This window comes from Tiliqua scincoides, unplaced genomic scaffold (assembly GCF_035046505.1).
Source record: "Tiliqua scincoides isolate rTilSci1 unplaced genomic scaffold, rTilSci1.hap2 HAP2_SCAFFOLD_75, whole genome shotgun sequence".
Lineage (NCBI taxonomy): Eukaryota > Metazoa > Chordata > Lepidosauria > Squamata > Scincidae > Tiliqua > Tiliqua scincoides.
In genome coordinates, this window is record NW_027101656.1 from 116,312 (window position 1) to 135,254 (window position 18,943).

The 18,943-nt window shown below is 44.9% G+C and overlaps 1 protein-coding gene across 1 annotated transcript; it reads left to right on the top strand.

The window, feature by feature from the left end:
- Positions 1-16,972: 16,972 nt before the first annotated feature.
- On the top strand, positions 16,973-17,917 carry LOC136636055 (olfactory receptor 13G1-like). Its single transcript, XM_066611080.1, has one exon. The coding sequence runs from the start codon at positions 16,973-16,975 to the stop codon at positions 17,915-17,917; it is 945 nt and encodes a 314-aa protein (XP_066467177.1).
- Positions 17,918-18,943: the final 1,026 nt, after the last annotated feature.

Sequence of the window (18,943 nt, forward strand, 5' to 3'; positions counted from 1 at the left end):
TTTGTAAAATAAAATCTTAGGAAATATTTTTTCTTTTCAGTTTTACTTCTAAATTTCAATAATTTCATTTTTAAGACACAAAACGTAATTCTAAAATCCAATTATGTTGTCTCTGGAATATGAAAATGTTTCAAAACCAAAGGAAATTAGAATAAGAACTCATTTAATTAATTATAATAAATCGATCTTGCTGAAATAATTATTAGATAAGATTTATCTCAATTAATTCTTAGATAAGAATTGATAATTATAATTAATTGATTCTTAGATAAAAATTGAGATTTGAGTCATATCTCAAATGGATCATAAAAATATAAGTCAGACTGTGAGAAAAATATCTTGCTTTGTGGGTCATCTCGCCCATAGAAATTGAATCAGTTCTCTGAGCCGGCTTGCTCACCAAGTAGTCCGTGGCTGAGTTGGCATTTGAGAGCTATGCAGACCGGACTTGTGTCTTAAAAACCCCTTACTTGATCTGATTGATCAAACAAACATCTAAATATGAAAGTGGAAAGCATTGCATATAGTGTCACATGTATGAATATCTGCTTTTTGAATATATGTTGTACATGTTTCCTTGATATAATGAACTCTTGGCTCTTAGGGAGTCAGTTCATTCCTTTCAAGGCAAGGCTGCTGATCTGGAGACACTGGGGGAGCAGAGGTCCAGGGGTGAGACCATCAAGAACTTGATAGAGGCATCGTGCTTTGAGACTGATAGTTTCTCCTGCTTTCATGGAGAATCAGGATTTTGGGAAAGGAGTGTGAAATTTTGAAAAAGAAGAACCCCTTGGAAGCCCCCCCCCTTTACCGGACAATCCATATCCTTTCATTTCAAGGATATTCCATGGGGATTGGAGCTCTCTGAGTGACTTGCTCACTAGGAAAATAGAGAGGTTGGCTTGTAGGACACATGGTGCCTGGGCTTACAGCTGGAAACATTGCAGATCTTACATATTGTACAGGTAGGCTGGTAGAAAGTGCTGGGGAAGAGGGAGTGACATGCCATATGTCAGCACCAATGTCAGCACCTGGTTAGGACAAATCAACCCTGAGGGACGTGGGTATATCTTTATGAGGGAACATAGAGTAGGACGTGGCAGCTGGTCAAAGAAATGAAAAGGTCACAGAGGAAAAGGCAGAAGGCAGAGACCAATGACATTTGGAAAGAGACACCCCGTACAAGTGTTTATATGAAAAATTACAGCTGATCAGAGTGCAGGTGGGGGAGTTGGAGTGGGCTGAGAACAGAGATGTAACCAGCATCATGGAAAGCTGGAGGAACAGCAAGAGCCTGTGAGGAATGGTTATTCCAGGACAGAAGCTCTATATAAAAGACAGGGAGGAGCAGATTTTGGGGTGATGTAGCTCTATGAGTCAAAGATGGTACAGAGTAAAAAACCTAATACATTTAGGGGTCAAACATTCCTATGTGAGTTTTTTCTGAATATGTATTCGCGTGCACACATGAAGGGAATCTAGTTCAAGTGGTGGGATGTGGTGCAGTGCCCAATAGCACAGAGCACTGATTAAATGGGGAAGGATGAGGAAGGCAAAGGCAAAGGTGAATACAGAGAATCTTTAATTGGAGGGATTAATTTTACAAAAGCAGCAAAGAGGAAATAAAATCAAAGTAATCCAAAAGTCAACATATACACACCATATTCACACAAAGGGAGAGACAGGGCACTGAGTGTGTTGTCCTTTGGAACATGTAGGAATAGCAGGGTTGGGAACATGAATCTCGTGAATCTATTCAAGTCACGAAAATGTGTTTTTTTTTTGCTGTCTCGTTGACTTGCAAATCATGTGCGTGGAAGACTCTGAAAAATACTTGAGTCAGGGCCCCCGACTCATGACTCTCATTTCACTCCTACAACTCGAGTCATGTGCCAACTGACATGGGTTGCGCCACCTCCCTCTTGCAAGAAAGACCTCTTGCATTCATCCAGGAAGCAGTTGTTTTGCATGCACAAGTTTCAGCAGCAGCAGCTAGCAGGGTACGCTATGTTCAGAGATGGGCTGGGAGGGTGAAGCGAAAGGCTTAACTATTTAGTTTGCACTCCAAAAAATTGACTGGGTCTCCTGATGCTGCACCTGCTGCAGTTTCTGCAAAATGTAACAATTTTACCTGGGTTTTACACAGACAGTCAGGTGTCCCTGCTGGTTCTCCACTGCATCCATTGCCCAAAGGATGCGTGTCTGTCTGCTGCATCCATTGGCCAAAGGACACATCTCCAGGAGAAAGAGGGGTGAGGGGGGCAAGAGCAGTTGTTTTTCCCATAGGGAAAAGTGGGTTTTGCAACAGAAGGAGGGGTGCAGGAGGTGGGGACAAGTGTGGGGGAAGGTTGTTTTCGGAGGGTAGAAAAACAGCACCCCATACCTTGCCCCCTCATTCTTTTCGGACCAGCCAAAGCAAGCAGTTGTCTTGGTCACGTTCTCTCCTGTTTCCAGCTTAGGCACACAAACTTTCTAGTATTTGGGCAGGCAGGCAGGCAGGTGTTCTGCCAAATCCCAATCCACTGGGCCTTGTGCCCACTTAAGGCTGATTAGTTTCCCTTGTGAAACTCACCAGTGCAGCAAGCAAAAGTCAGAGTCCAGTTCCAGTCCACAGATTCCAAGTAAACCAGTCCAATCAATGAGAGTTGCCAAATCAGAGTCCAGAGCCAATAAGCAGAGTTACAGTCCGAGGTCAGGTTCCAGGTAAGACAGTCAGGATGTCAAAGTCCAAAGTCAGATTCCAAATTCAATAAGCCAAGTCAGTCTCCTCTCCAGCCTGCACTCCTTCTACACCACTAGTTCCTCCAGGTACTGTTTATATGCTCTCAGGTTCACTTTAGCCTCTAGTGGCTGCAGCTGTGCAGCACACCTCCAGCTACCACCTGGGCTTTAACCCTGCATTTACTTAGAGCAAGGGGCACTGTGGACACCACACCCTGTCTCCTCGGTAATATCTTCCACAATTCCAATACAGCAGGGCAAAGTGTTCTTGGTCCACAGCAGCAGCAACTGTTTATTTTGGGGGGAGGGGGTGTTTCTTATTCTAAGGACGTTGTTTTTTTATTCTACCAAGGGGTTGCTTAGGGATTGCTTACAGAGTTCCTAAAAGTGTTTTGTTAGCACCCAGATCAGTTCAGGCACACTTTAGTTTTAGCTTATGTGAGGTTCCTGGCATCCAGTACTTTCCAGATTTTCTCATCATCAGCCAGCCTATTAGGCAATGATATAGAGCAGGGGTGGGCACTGAGGGGAAAGTGGGCCAAGTGATTTATGGATTTGATGAGTAGATGCCAACCAGGAGTTAACTTTTAAGTTTTTTTTATTTTTCTATTTGTGTGGAAAAGGTATTTTATAATAGGTGTAGACTGTTAACATTTGATAATTTTTTGTATGATTTTGTAATAAAATAAGAAATGTTGTTTGAGATCTCCTCATTTGCCATACAACTTGTAATGTGTTTTTAATTGTTTTTGTGTATGTGTGTATGTGTGTCTTGTGTTTGTTTTAAATAAAATTTAAAAGTATTAATTAAAAATAAACCTCTACTATGTCACCTGGTGAAATTTTGGCCATTGTAGAAGCAGCCAGTTCCAGGGAGGGTAATGAAGGTCCGTGTTGGGGCTTGGGTTTCCTTGCCCTGCTGCTGAACTCACTCAGATGTTTAACTTGCTCCAACTTACCTTGTCACTTTGTGGCAGGAGGCGCTGAGTCCAAGAAGACCATGCACTGCTTAGTGCAGAGGCTCAGGTGCTAGCAGATTCTAGCTTAATACTCCTAACTAGTTCCTCCCCCTACCCCTCTGGCTGATTGAAAAGGGCTGTGGAGATTCCCAAATATGATTGTTGACTGATTACAGCCCTGGGAACTGCAGAAGCCTGCTGATGGGATTAACCAATTTGCAAGCTTCTGAATGGGGTACCTAAATTTGCAAACTTCTAAAAGTTTAGCTGATTAGGCTAAATTGGCTGGCTTGCTGGGAGTCTTCCCTTCCTAGATTCTTGCCCTCTTAATTCAGCCTTCTTTGACAGGACTGCATTTTATCCCAAGCTGGTTTAAACTGAAGTGGCTTTAGCATTTTTGAATTTCGCAAAACGTACACCTAAAGGTTTAAATTACCCCCGCACCCACAAAAGAGATGCAGACACTGTTATATCGGAAGAATGGGCCACTTTATTAACTATTTAAATGCAACTGCAGCAGAAAAAATCAGCATCTAAAATTATACAGTCCAAATTGGAGTATAGGAGAGAACCATCAGGCTCCAGCACATGTTGGGTAGCACCTGTCATTTCTCTCATCACTACCCACAAGGGGCCGGGAGAGCTTGGCAGCACAGGCCATGTGGGGCATCCCTCTGTGCATCCTTGCTTACCCAGTCCAGGTGGTCAGCCAACCTGCCGCATCCAGCTGGGAAAGCACGTATGAGCAGGTCTTGTTTCTCACCCTCCCACCCCTGTCTTGCTGCCCCACAATAGACACCAAGATGTTGCTACCTACCCCTGCCCGCATGATACCTGCCACACAGAAGGATCGGCCTAGCTTGCCTCCCCAACCCTCACAGAAACAAAACTTTCTGCAGGTCCTGCTTCAGGCCACCAAGAAACAAATCGGCATCTGCCTCAGAGAGATGGATCCTGTCCCCCCCTAAACAAGGTGAGCATGTTATGGAGAATCCCTGGGTGCGGGATAATGGCCCCACCACAGTCAGTGACCACCTTTCCTAGGTGTGTGTTTGCCTTTTTTCTGGTTGACTCAATTTTTTGTGGGGCTTCTGGCATGTTGCCAGACCCTCCTTGGGAGTAAGTTGGACCAGAGGACCACCAGTCATGGAAAATACTGTTTAAGTCAGAGAATATCCTGCCAGACCTGGAGTCTCAAGGACAAGGTTGTCCTCTAGCCCAGGTTGTCCTCCCTGAGATGAATCAGCAACACGTGCAGTAAGGGGGCAGGTCTCCAAAAACTCACAAATCATAGGTAAGTGCTGTCCCCAATGCATGCTTCTCCTGCTGACCCAGTGAACACAGGCAAAGCTGCCCAGACCAAACTGGGTGCCAAGACTACTGGAAGCGGAAGTCTTCCAGGCCCAGAAGGCAACGGAGTGCCAGCAGAGCCTAACCCAAGCTGGGGGAGTCCAGGAACCTGCAGAAAGAAGAAAGCATGAGGCATTGAATGCTTTTAATGGCCCTTGTTAACTCAGCTGCCCTGCACTTGCACAACCACATTCCTAAAGCCACAACTGGCCAACATTAAACTCAGCCCCCAGTGCAACTTTCAGATGTGTGTCCATTGCACTCATGGGCCCAGAAAATATAGAAATCAACCAGCCCCTCCCCAGGAAAGGGAGGAGCCTCAGCTGGGGGGACCCCTGCTGAAAGCCCCACCTGTAGGGCTGGTCATGGTCTGTGACACAGTATTTAAAGACTGCAGACTTCCACCTGCCAATTCCCTGAATCTCCTGGGCTGACAAACCTGAGCCAGCTGCCGCAGAGGCCTGGGCAACCCTCTTTCCTGTGGGTTCTGCCACCCCTGTACTCTGAGGCATTGGTCCAGGCTGTGCTGCTCCACCTCTGCCCTCTAATGGGGGGCAAGGTGCCACTGCCCGCTTCATGTGTCCACTCTGTGCCATCCCAGTGGGTAGAAAAGCAGACCACCTGACTGGAAAGCCTGCGGAATGCTCCTTTGACCCTGGGTAAGCAAGGATGCACAGAGGGATGCCCCACATGGCCTGTGCTGCCAAGCTCTCCCGGCCACTTGTGGGTGGTGATGAGAGAAATGACAGGTGCTACCCAACATGTGCTGGAGCCTGATGGTTCTCTCGTATACTCCAATTTGGACTGTATAATTTTAGATGCTGATTGTTTCTGCTGGAACTCTGTCAGCCTGGTTTCTCCCCTCCTTCTTCCCCTATCGCTGGGACTGCAGCTCCGAAGGAAGGAAAAAAACGTTTGGGGCCGTTTCTCAATTCTTCAGTCAAGGAGTGAGTAATCTCCCAGTTTGATGTCTTTGAAGAGCGGGTTGTTTAGAAGATACAGTTGCTTAATAGACTGAGGGAATTTGTTCTTGGTGGAGAGAGGAGGAAGTGAAGAGATGGGCTCGGCGTTCCCTCAGAAACCCGCATCAAAGACGCTGTGATTTACAATTTGAAAGACTAAAGGTAAGACTAATTAAGGAAATAATAACTTTGGGAAATTCAGAGCGACCTGCTGAGATGGCCTTGCTGTCTCTTTAAGCTGCAATCAATAAGTAAGGAAGAATAATCTACAGACTGTAAGGGATATTTCAAACACCAGATAAGGATACCATGAAGTAGAGAGACATCTAATGGAGAAAAAATATAACTTTGATATTGTGGGGTCTTATGTTTTTTTTTTGTATGTGTGTGTCTCCTTTAAGAAGACTCTGGAAGAAGGAATGCTAAAAAGACTATCTGTGTTGGAGATTAATGAGTGTTAATGCTGAGAAATTAATATTGTAAGCTTTAATGAGACTTTGACTTATTGAATTGATACAGTAGTTATTGGTATAAGAGTGACTGAAATTATTTTGTATGGATATATTGTTTTGGATGCCCTGTCTATTTTATTTATCTTAATGTACAATGGAATATTCTAGGAAACAATCTTTAAAAGCTCAGAAAGCCTCACCAAATACCAGTACTTCCATTCAGACAATGTTAACCCTTGAGAAGAGTACAGAAAGAAAGAAAGAGGACCAAGCAGGAATTATGGATGTTCTCAGAGAGATCCGCGAAGAGTCCAGACAGATGAAAACCCAGATCTCTAATCTAGATAAAAATTTGACTGAGAAACTAGACCAGTTATCATTTAAACTGAAGGAGATGGATGAGATGGCGACAGAGACATGTAAAAAGGTCAATAGAAATCAGAAAGAGATCAATAAGATGAAAGAACAAGCAAAAAAAGACCAGACAAAGACTGAACAGCTCAGTCAACGTGTGGATGTTGCTGATCAGCGAAATTTAGTGCTTGAAAGAAGTATTATGTTGTTGGAACTTGAACAGGCAGGGTACATGCTCCGCATTCAGAACTATCCAGAAGAAAAACAAGAAGATATCAGAGCAACGATGATTCATTAGTTGGGAGAACAAACGGAGTTTGAGACAGAACTTTTAGAAGGTGGATTGCATGCAGTGTATAGACTTAGATCTGTATATGCAAAAGCTCACAATGTACCAAGAGAAATAATGTTGAAGTTTACGCAGAAAAGGGTGAGAGATATGGTTCAACAAGCATTGATGGAGAAAATATTAATGGCTGGAGGAAATCCTGTGAGAATTTTAAGGGAAATACCATGGAGCATAAGACAAAAGAGATTACAATATAGGACTCTTACATCATTTTTGAGAAGAGAGAATGTTAGATATAGATGGTTACTCCCAGAAGGATTAGTCTTTACATATCAACTGAAAAGATATAGTATAACATCAAGAATGAAAATGAGAAACTTCTTGGAGACTTTGCAAAGAGATCAAGAGGAACAAGAACCACCAAAAGATGTAAGTAAGGATAACTATGATTGAGGAAAAAATAAAGAAACTCTAGAGGATATAACATCCTTAGAGAAAGAATCAGAAGTAGGATTGGACCACAGCCTAGAAGATGAAGAAGCAGAAGGGGAAGAAGAAGATGAAGAGGAAGAGGAGCAGGATGATGAATCTGAAAAGAAAGAAACCATTAAAATTAAACAACAAAGATGTCAACCAAGAAGAGAAGTGAAAATAAAAAGGAAAAGTATAGAATGATAGCTTCAGATACCCAACTTGATATTTTATCCATAATCTTAATGGATTAAACGCACCACGGAAGAGAAAAAGGATTTTTCATCAGTTAGAAAAAGAGCATAAAGATCTAATAGCAATTCAAGAAACACATATATTGAAAAAAGATTGGAAATTTTTACAAAATAAAAAGTTAGGTGAACTATTCTATACAGCAGAAACAAAAAGGAAGAAAAAAGGCTTAGCCTTATATGTTAAACCTTGGTTGAGTCCAAAATTGATTTATACAGATGAAGATGCCAGAATATTGATAGTAGAAATCACATATGCTGAAAAGAAATTATTGGTGGTAAATATATACGCTCCTAATGACTCTCGTGAAATTTTTTTGAAAAATTACATAGAAAATTGGCTACTCTAAATGAATTTGACTTGATCTTGTTAGGTGATTTTAACTCAACGTTTGACATAAATCTAGACAGATCGGTTAAAAGGGAAAAAAAAGGAGGTAATCTACCTAAATCATTCTTACAAATGGCAGAAGAATTTAATTTGATTGATACATGGAGAGTCCAGAATCCAGAGAAAAGGCAATATACTTATTTTTCGACACGACATAAAGTATGGTCAAGAATAGATATGCGTTGGATTACAGCAACAATAGAAGCATTTGAAGCAGAAATATTACCAAATACCTTCGTGGATCATAATCCAATTAGTTTAAAATTTAATAGATCTCGGAGGAAAGGGCTCTGGAGATTGAATGTTATTGAAAGATTGAATGTTATTGAATGTGATTGAAAGATAAAGACTTTGTGAATTTAGCTAAAGAAGAAATGAGCTGGTTCTTTAAAATAAATAATCATCCAGAAATGAAACCACAAATTATTTGGGATACAAGTAAAGCGTACTTTAGAGGAATTATGAAATATTCCAGACTCATGGAAAGAAGCTTTAATTACGTTAATACAGAATAAGAAACACCCCTCCCCCCAAAATAAACAGTTGCTGCTGCTGTGGCTTCCACAGGAGCACAGGTATTATCCCGATGGACCAATAACACTTTGCCCTGCTGTATTGGAATTGTGGAAGATATTACCAAGGAGACAGGGTGTGGTGTTCACAGTGCCCCTTGCTCTAAGTAAATGCAGGGTTAAAGCCCAGGTGGTAGCTGGAGGTGTGCTGCACAGCTGCAGCCACTAGAGGCTAAAGTGAACCTGAGAGCATATAAACAGTACCTGGAGGAATTAGTGGGGTGGGTTGTAGAAGGAGTGCAGGCTGGAGAGGAGACTGACTTGGCTTATTGAATTTGGAATCTGACTGTGGACTGTGACTGGACTTTGACTTGGATATCCTGACTGACTTACCTGGAACCTGACCTCGGACTGTAACTCTGCTTATTGGCTCTGGACTCTGATTTGGCAACTCTCATTGATTGGACTGGTTTACTTGGAATCTGTGGACTGGAACTGGACTCTGACTTTTGCTTGCTGCACTGGTGAGTTTCACAAGGGAAACTAATCAGCCTTAAGTGGGCACAAGGCCCAGTGGATTGGGATTTGGCAGAACACCTGCCTGCCTGCCTGCCCAAATACTAGAAAGTTTGTGTGCCTAAGCTGGAAACAGGAGAGAACGTGACCAAGACAACTGCTTGCTTTGGCTGGTCCGAAAAGAATGAGGGGGCAAGGTATGGGGTGCTGTTTTTCTACCCTCCGAAAACAACCTTCCCCCACACTTGTCCCCACCTCCTGCACCCCTCCTTCTGTTGCAAAACCCACTTTTCCCTATGGGGAAAAACAGCTGCTCTTGCCCCCCTCACCCCTCTTTCTCCTGGAGATGTGTCCTTTGGCCAATGGATGCAGCAGACAGACACGCATCCTTTGGGCAATGGATGCAGTGGAGAACCAGCAGGGACACCTGACTATCTGTGTAGAACCCAGGTAAAATTGTTACATTTTGCAGAAACTGCAGCAGGTGCAGCATCAGGAGACCCAGTCAATTTTTTGGAGTGCAAACTAAATAGTTAAGCCTTTCGCTTCACCCTCCCAGCCCATCTCTGAACATAGCGTACCCTGCTAGCTGCTGCTGCTGAAACTTGCGCATGCAAAACAACTGCTTCCTGGATGAATGCAAGAGGTCTTTCTTGCAAGAGGGAGGTGGTGCAACCCATGTCAGTTGGCACACGACTCGAGTCGAAGGAGTGAAATGAGAGTCAAGAGTTGGGGGCCCTGACTCAAGTATTTTTCAGAGTCAAACATATAAATTGTTTATTTTAGCTGAAAATTGTAAGCAGCCCTGGGCATCTGCTCCTGCAGAGGAAAGGAGGGTTAAAAATCGTGACCCACCAGTTTGAGAACCACTGTTCTAGACCGAACCTCCTGCCCAAAGTATATAAACTATGAATGTTTCATGTCAGAGTGAAAGGGCAAAGCGGCCACTGCGAAGCAGAAGGACCCCTGACAAAGGACCCACTGAAAGAGTTCAGGCATGGTTGGTGTCAGCCCTTTCCATGAGTGCACAATCTGCCTTCTTCCCCATCAGCCAATGTTTAATTTACAAAAAACTGCCAGGAAAGGGGCACAGAGGTTTGAAATGGAGGAGATACGTGTTATGGTTCTGTATCCATCCGCAGGTTCGCTGACCTCAGGCTCCTTTCCCTGTTGGGTAGCTCAAGCCAAAATAATGGAAGAGAAGGGCTAGATAGGATGTGTTCTGTTTATTTTATTTATTTAATTGAATAAAGATTTTTAACCCTCCTTTCCTCTGCAGGAGCAGATGCCCAGGGCTGCTTACAATTTTCAGCTAAAATAAACAATTTATAAAAAACAATAAATAAAATCACTAAAAATAAGTAAAACCATTTGGAGGACAAACTATTCACAACCAAGGTTCTGCTACAGAAGCACAGGAGGTAGACAACACATCACCCAGACAACAGACAGAACAAAAACCTTTGGAGTTCCTTCATAGGAAAGACAAAGCACTGGTACAAGTTAACAAAGTATTCCAATTTATTAAACACCTTAAGATCACACTAAGATCTCAATCTACAGAAAGGCAATGGGAATTACTGGTGGAGAAGCACACACTCACATACAAACTGAAAAGAAAGAGGACCGCAAAAGCATCTTACTAATCATCATGAGGTTACCTACAGCCCAGGATGAGGCTCTCCTCCACTTTGCTCCAAACTCCTTTATAGCCCCAAGCTTTAGCCAAATCAGCTGACCAGCACTCCCCTCTTCAGTAACCACAATACGTCCCCGCCCAGCTGACGCAAAAATAACTACAACCTAAGTAAGACCTTAAAGGGGCCAACTCATTGCAGTAAGATCTGCTGTGCACCAATGCTGTTGGATTCACTGAATTTGCACGCGCCGGGCATGGAACAGATCTTTACTGGTGGCTACTTCGTGGTGAGCGTAGGGTGGAAGGAAGTATGGTATGAAGACGGGCTGGTTGTTTTCAGAGAAGGACAAAACACAGGTTGGAGAGTTGCTGCTGCTTCCAGTCATCCTCTCATACAATGAATTCCTTCTTGAGAGCCACAGCAATGGTCCCCACCCCCAGCTGATTGCTCCTGAATGATCAAGTGTAAATGATTTGAGACCAGGTAAGCTAACAAACCACCCCCTGCAGCCAATCCCCTGCATTCATGATGGAGCCTTCTCCCTCCCTCCCTCTCCTCCTCCCAACTCGAAACCCTCTTGATCAGGCTCACATTCTTCACCCCAAATACAATTTTCCCTGGCTGTTGTGAGGTGCAGCCCATTTCTTGCAAGGGGGCATTCATCCCAGAACCAGAGACTATGGTCAAGGAAACCAGGCCCTTCTCAGCAACACCATCTGCTGAGCCATGGGCGGCCCTGGACCAGACGAGAGTGGAGTCAGAATCTGGCACTTGGGACAGATCCTAATTCCACCCCTGTTGACCAGTGCAGCACCAGGCTGCTTGGATCTACACCACCTCTTTAGGTGGCGCAGTTCCAAGTAGACCCATTGGGGCTGCTGCTGCATTACCTGGGGTAAGGGGAATGAATTCCCCTTCCCTGGGCTGAGCCACAGGCATCCCCAACCCCGTGCTGGATATGGGGCAAGCCAGCTGGCCTGACTGTTCTCGCGACGGTTAGGACTGGACGTCCCATGATGCACATAAGGAATAAAACTGTGGCTGAGGTATAAGATGGACAGAAATACTTTATTTACATTTCTTAAATGCTTATCCGTAAAGCTTCTGGTTTATGATCAGAGGTTCTAACTGCCCTGACATACATAAACCATAGTGTTGTTTGTTATTCACGCTTCCTGAGTACTTGACATAACTGTGTGCTGAGAGCTCAGCAATACACGTGCACCTCTCATGAAGTTCAGATGAGATCCAGTCACTGTCACAGTTAACTATCACAAATGATTGACAGGTTCTTAGAACACTCCATCCCAAGGAATGGTACAACACTCTCTGTGGCTCCTGTATTTGATGACCCCCCCAATAGCACGCAACATAGCCTGATTTGCATGGCTGCATGCTATCGCAGGGGAAAGCCAGGCTGCGCAAGAAGGCTTCAGATTCCAGACAAATGCACAATGCTGCAAAAAGACACCCCTCAGCAGGGAGGGTGGGCACTTCCTAGAGAGATCAAGACAACTGCAGTGGATGGAGGCTTCTGCCTGGTAACAAAGAGAAATGGAGACTTGGTGAGGCGGTTGTGAATGTGGTAGATCAGTGGTCTTCAACCTTTTTTCCTGTCACGACCCCAAGAAATAAATAAAGTATGAGACAGGAGATCCACCACCTATCCAGCTGTCCTCCTAGGACCCAGTTTTCCCACTCTGCCCCCATTGCAGAGTTACATCACAACCTTATGTCTATTTATTGAGAGATCATCACAGAGTGCACAGAATCACTGCCTTACTCTTGCTACCCAGAGATTCCTCTTTGGTAAGTAGATGCAGTGAATGGTCTGCCAAGCAAATGCAAATCTCATCAATCCTGGTTAGGAGGCCACTGGAAACTCTACATAAAAAGTACAGAGCCCAGTCCTATCCAATTTTCCAGCATCCTTGCAGCTGTAAATGTTCCCATACCTTAAGGAAGCATCTGTAAATGCCTTACTTCCTCTTTGCTGACGATGCAGCTGTCACTACCCACTCTGCCAAAGATCTCCAGCAGCTCATGGATCGTTTTAGCAAGGCCTGCCAAGATTTTGGACTGACGATCAGCCTTAAGAAAACACCGGTCATGTTTCAGTATGTGGACTCACCTCCCTGCATTACAATCTCTGCGCATGAACTGGAGGTTTTCCATGACTTTGTGTACCTTGGCTCAACGATCTCCAACACTCTTTCTCTTGATACCGAGCTAAACAAACGCATCGGTAAAGCAGCTACCACGTTTTCCAGACTCACAAAGAGAGTCTGGTCCAACAAGAACCTGATGGAACATACCAAGGTCCAGGTCTACAGAGCTTGTGTCTTGAGTGCACTTCTGTACTGCAGCGAATCATGGACTCTTCGCTCACAACAGGAGAGAAAACTGAACGCTTTCCACATGCGCTGCCTCCGACGCATTCTCGGCATCACCTGGCAGGACAAAGTTCCAAACAACACAGTCCTGGAATGTGCTGGAATCCCTAGCATGTATGCGCTGCTGAAACAGAGACGCCTGTGTTGGCTCGGTCATGTTGTGAGAATGGATGATGGCCAGATCCCAAAGGATCTTCTCTATGGAGAACTCGTGCAAGGAAAGCGCCCTACAGGTAGATCACAGCTGTGATACAAGGACATCTGCAAGAGGGATCTGAAGGCCTTAGGAGTGGACCTCAACAAGTGGGAAATCCTGGCCTCTGAGCGGCCCGCTTGGAGGCAGGCTGTGCAGCATGGCCTTTCCCAGTTTGAAGAGACACTTGGCCAACAGTCTGAGGCAAAGAGGCAAAGAAGGAAGGCCCATAGCCAGGGAGACAGACCAGGGAGAGACTGCACTTGCTCCCAGAGTGTAAGGGATTGTCACTCCCGAATTGGCCTTTTCAGGCACACTAGACGCTGTTCCAGAACCATGTTTCAGAGTGCGATACCATAGTCTTTCGAGACTGAAGTTTGCCAACAATGTATGTAAATGCCTCTCCACCACAGGATGCAGCACACACCCCAGTGGCATGGCTGCACCGGCACTGGAATTGGATAGAACTGGGCCCACAATTACATAAACACATGTACACACATTTTATCATCACACTACTCATGTGTATCACATCATCTGCCTTTGAAACAGGGTCCAGGGTCCAGCCCCCACCTGGGGAAAAAAAGGATCCTCCCAGCTGACCAAGGGGAAATAAAGAAATGAGCCAGTAAAGGTGGGAAGAGATAAAGCAGCCTTTTTGGAACCTAATTTGAAGTTTATTTGAAAAGATATTCGGGGGGGGGAGGGGGAGAGAGAGAGAGAGAGAGAAAAAGAGGAAACTATCTCCTTAGTGGGGAAAACGACTAAAGGGGAAGGCTGACTCAAGTCCATAAAATGAAATATCCCCTTTCCAAAGTCATGCTGAAGTGGTTTTTGGGATAAATCTATTGGGTAGAGCAGTGGCAGACCTACGTTTTTAGAGCCCTGAAGACTGAACCATTGTGGGGACACCTTAGCAAACAGCCACAAAATCTGGGTAGCCTCTGTTATCTTCTTCAGTGAGGTTGATCCTCCACATTAAAAAAAAATAAAATCAACCACTTCATTTTTCAGGAAGCAAAGTTTTCAATGAAACAGGAGTATGGCAAGCTGTGTTACACTTCCTGATGCAGTGCACCTGTCCTGAGCAGCATCCCCGTTTACAGTTCATGACATTTCTACAGGTGCCTGCCTACATGAGCCTTTTAGGATGACAGCATCCCTTGCGGTGCCTCAAAGGTCTTTCTCCCAGTGGTGCCATTATTCTGCTGCAGAAAAGGTCTAAAATTGCTCAGCCATTGCTGATCAGATCTTTGTTGGATTCCTGCTTTGTTTGGATGGGAAGGGCAAAGCACTCTCCGTAGCACTGAGCTTCCTGTCTTCGGTCACGAAAATATGGAAGATTCCAGGTTCTTCTTTTCACATGACTATTTTCAGCTGCAAGTCCACCCTAAGAGCATTTGTTGTGCAATATAAGCGCATGTTCTGCAACCCATGTCATGTCTAGAAATTCAACCAATGTATATTTTTCAGCCATTAAAAAACTAGGTAAGGATACCCATTTCCTCTCACTTTGTATGGTTGACTTATGTTCCACAGTAAAATACTGCATTGTTACAGAGTCAAAAGGCCATCCAGTGTGTGTGTGTTCGTGCGTTCACTGTGCCAAATACTTCCCCCTTCCCTGATCTTTGGACAAAAGTTCAAACTGAATTTAAAAATCAGAAAGTAAATTTCCAGGTCCAAAAAATGTTTGAGGTTTGGGGTGGAATTTGCTATCATTTTTGCTCTCAGATGCTCCACATGGATCAGGATTCACACTTTGCCATACTGAGTACAACATAACAGAAATACATATATAATCTCCAGAATGTTGGGCCCCAATAAAAACACTAGACAAATCTCAAGTGGTACAAAAGGAAAGGTACAAACGATGTGAGTTTCCCAGAGAGGAAACTTTGAACTAAACCCATACTTTGATGAAGGCGCAAACACTTCTGCTAACCAAAATTGGATGGATGGATGGATGGATGGATTTTAAAACCTTTTACACCCCAGCTTTGCAACCCAGCAGGAAACTCAAGGCAGATCAGTTCCCTGCAACACGCACTCTACTCCTAGCTGAATGAAGTCATTGTTCAAGCAACAAAAGACACCCATGAGATGCGTGCTTTGAAAGATGCAGGCTGTGTGGTGGAGCATCTCTCTGCCAGGGTACAAACATGGATGGTCTGGAAATGTGTCCTCATGTCTCAGTTCTCTGTTAATATTGCTGGTCGTGCGCCTATGCTTCTATGCTTACAGGTTTCTTGTCTTTTTCAGTCTGTAAAGCACTTTCACACCACTCTAGCAGGAGACAGGCCGGTGCATGGATGTGACTGGCCTCCCTGTGCCAATGCAGGCTCCGGGGATGGGTGAATTTGCGCTGGTCAAGCTTGGCCAGCATAGGGGTCGAGGGGGTGTGGGGAGGACAAGAAAAAGGTGGGAGGGAGGCGTTCCAGGGTGGGTGGTGAGCGTTTCCAGGGGTAGGCAGGGAGTGGAAGGCAGGGCAAGGAACCAGCACTTGTGTCAGATCCTTACCCTGTTCCCTGCAACACGCACTCTACTCCTAGCTGAATGAAGTCATTGTTCAAGCAACAAAAGACACCCATGAGATGCGTGCTTTGAAAGATGCAGGCTGTGTGGTGGAGCATCTCTCTGCCAGGGTACAAACATGGATGGTCTGGAAATGTGTCCTCATGTCTCAGTTCTCTGTTAATATTGCTGGTCGTGCGCCTATGCTTCTATGCTTACAGGTTTCTTGTCTTTTTCAGTCTGTAAAGCACTTTCACACCACTCTAGCAGGAGACAGGCCGGTGCATGGATGTGACTGGCCTCCCTGTGCCAATGCAGGCTCCGGGGATGGGTGAATTTGCGCTGGTCAAGCTTGGCCAGCATAGGGGTCGAGGGGGTGTGGGGAGGACAAGAAAAAGGTGGGAGGGTGGCGTTCCAGGGTAGGTGGTGAGCGTTTCCAGGGGTAGGCAGGGAGTGGAAGGCAGGGCAAGGAACCAGCACTTGTGTCAGATCCTTACCCTGTTCCCAGGCAGCCCAGGTCAGTCCCAGTCTGCTCGGATTTGTGCCAAAAATTTCAGTGGCACAGATCCAAGTATCCCATTGGGGCTGCAGTGGCTCGCTCCAGTATAAGGGGAGAATCCTCCCCTTGTGTCGGGCTGAGCCACAAACTGCCTGAACCTTATACAGGATACAGTGCAGGCCCGCCAGCCTGCCTGTTCCAGTGCAAGATAGTATTGGACTGAATGAAGTGGAGACCCCAGGGAGTTGGGAAGAAGCAGCTCAAACCATAAGAAGCCCAGCTTATAACCTATGCATACCCTCCTTTCCTATAATTCTTCTGACCTTTGTTTTTATAAAAAAAAAAAAAAACCTGAAAACAAAACACAATTTTTATCATGGGGTCCTTTCGCCCTCATTGAGAAATCTTGCTAAATGGGAGCTAGTGAATATTCTCAACCAAATAATAACTGCAGTCTCTATGACTCAGGTTTGGCCTCGGGGGTAGTGCTATCAGAAGCACCTCAATGAAGACCCAATCGGCTGTTTCGGAGTTCATCCTGGTTGGGCTAAGCAGTGACCCTGAATGGCAAGGGCTTATCTTCTGGCTGTTCACCACCATCTATGCAGTAGCTTTGACTTTCAACCTCCTTCTCCTCATCACCATAAGCACCTGCAGGAAACTCCGCACCCCAATGTACTTCCTACTGGTCAACCTGTCTTTAGTGAATTTATTCTGCATATCCATTATGACTCCAAAAATGCTGCGGACGCAACTGGTCCACCACAGGGCTATCACTTTTCGGGGCTGCATCACACAAGTCTACCTTTTCATCTGGGCTTTGGGGACAGAGATAGTCCTTCTCTCCTTTATGGCTTTCGATCGATATGCAGCCATCTGTCACCCTTTGAGGTACACGGTCATCATGAGAAAAGAGGTGTGTGTGGCTATAAGTGTGGGAGTGTGGGTGGGTGGGATGGCCAATTCTGCCGTTCATACTGGTCTTGTGCATCAACTCTCCTTCTGTGACTCCAACATTGTGAACCATTTCTTTTGCAACCTGCCCCCTTTGCTCATGCTTTCTTGTTCAGAAACCAGTCTCAATGAAACCATGGTTTTTGTGTCTGATGTACTGATTGCAATAGGTAGCTGCGCACTGACACTGACATCCTATGGGTTTAGTCTAAGAACTATTTTTGGAATTCGTTCCACCGAAGGTAAGAAGAAAGCCTTTTCCACCTGTTCTTCCCACCTCCTCGTAGTCACCTTTTATTTTTCCACCATCATCTACACATTTACTAGGCCTGCTTCCATCTACTCTCTGGATGAAGACAAGATGATTTCTCTCCTATATTCAGTGGTACCCCCTGTGGTCAATCCAATCGTCTACTCTCTCAGAAACAGGGAGGTTAAAGAGGGTCTCAAGCAACTTGTCAGAAGAAATATGCTATTCCAAAGATTCTTATCTTAATTGTAGCTGCAGCAACATATAGAAGCATGGTATCCAAGGATTCACAGCAGTTGATTGTTGAACATGGTATGTAGTGCATACATTATTCAAATGGCAATGAGATAAATGCACTCAATGTATGAGTATAGATTGTATGAGTACGAATTTATGGTTATAAAAAACTTCCATATACTGGGCCTATGCACTTTACACCTACTGAGTCAAAAAATTAGTATAAATTTAGGTTTCTAGGGTACTTTTGACCATGCACGCTCTGACTACAATTCTCGTTCGTTTTCTACCCTAACCAGCTGAAAGTTTAAGCAGGGTTGGAAGTGAGAGGAATGTGGCATGAAGTGGGAGCAACCTAGAAGAAGAAATATGTGTCTCCAAAGCCTAAATGTGATTGTATCTACTACAGTGTGTATGAGTGCAGTCTTCAAATGTTTCTAAGAGTTCACTGGGCATAAGCAGAGTTAGGCAGGGGAGTCAGAAGCCTTCAGGATTTAGAATTCTCAAGAGAATATAGTATGTCGGCACTTATTATTATGCCACCAGAGTGCTGCCTTCTTATCCTCTCAGTGATGTGAATTAAATCATTTAACTTAGGGATGAATCCTACTGTCATCCTGCCCTGCCGGAACTTGGGTTCCGTCCAGCAGCACAGCTCACGTCCCAGCAGCGCAAAAGCCAGGCTGTTGTCACACATTTCTGGGCTGCTGGAGCAAATGGCAAGAGGTACAGCATGTGCTCCAGCAGCTTTGGGGAGCTCCACAGGTGCCAACAGGGGAGGGGAGGAGGAGGCTTGTGGCCATTCTGAGAAAGGTCGGGCAGGGGATGGGAAGCGGGCCAGAAAGTGAAGTTCTCAGCGGCTGTCATGCACACCAGATCCTATCCCTAATGTTTTGGTCTGTCCACTCCCTTTCTCTCCTCAGACGTACCCCAGCAAAATTTCTGGCATATGTTCACAGAGACCCATGGGCAATTGGTCAGCCTACCAGGGGGTAAGTAAAAAATACCTCCTGCAGGTAGTCCAATCTCCACCAC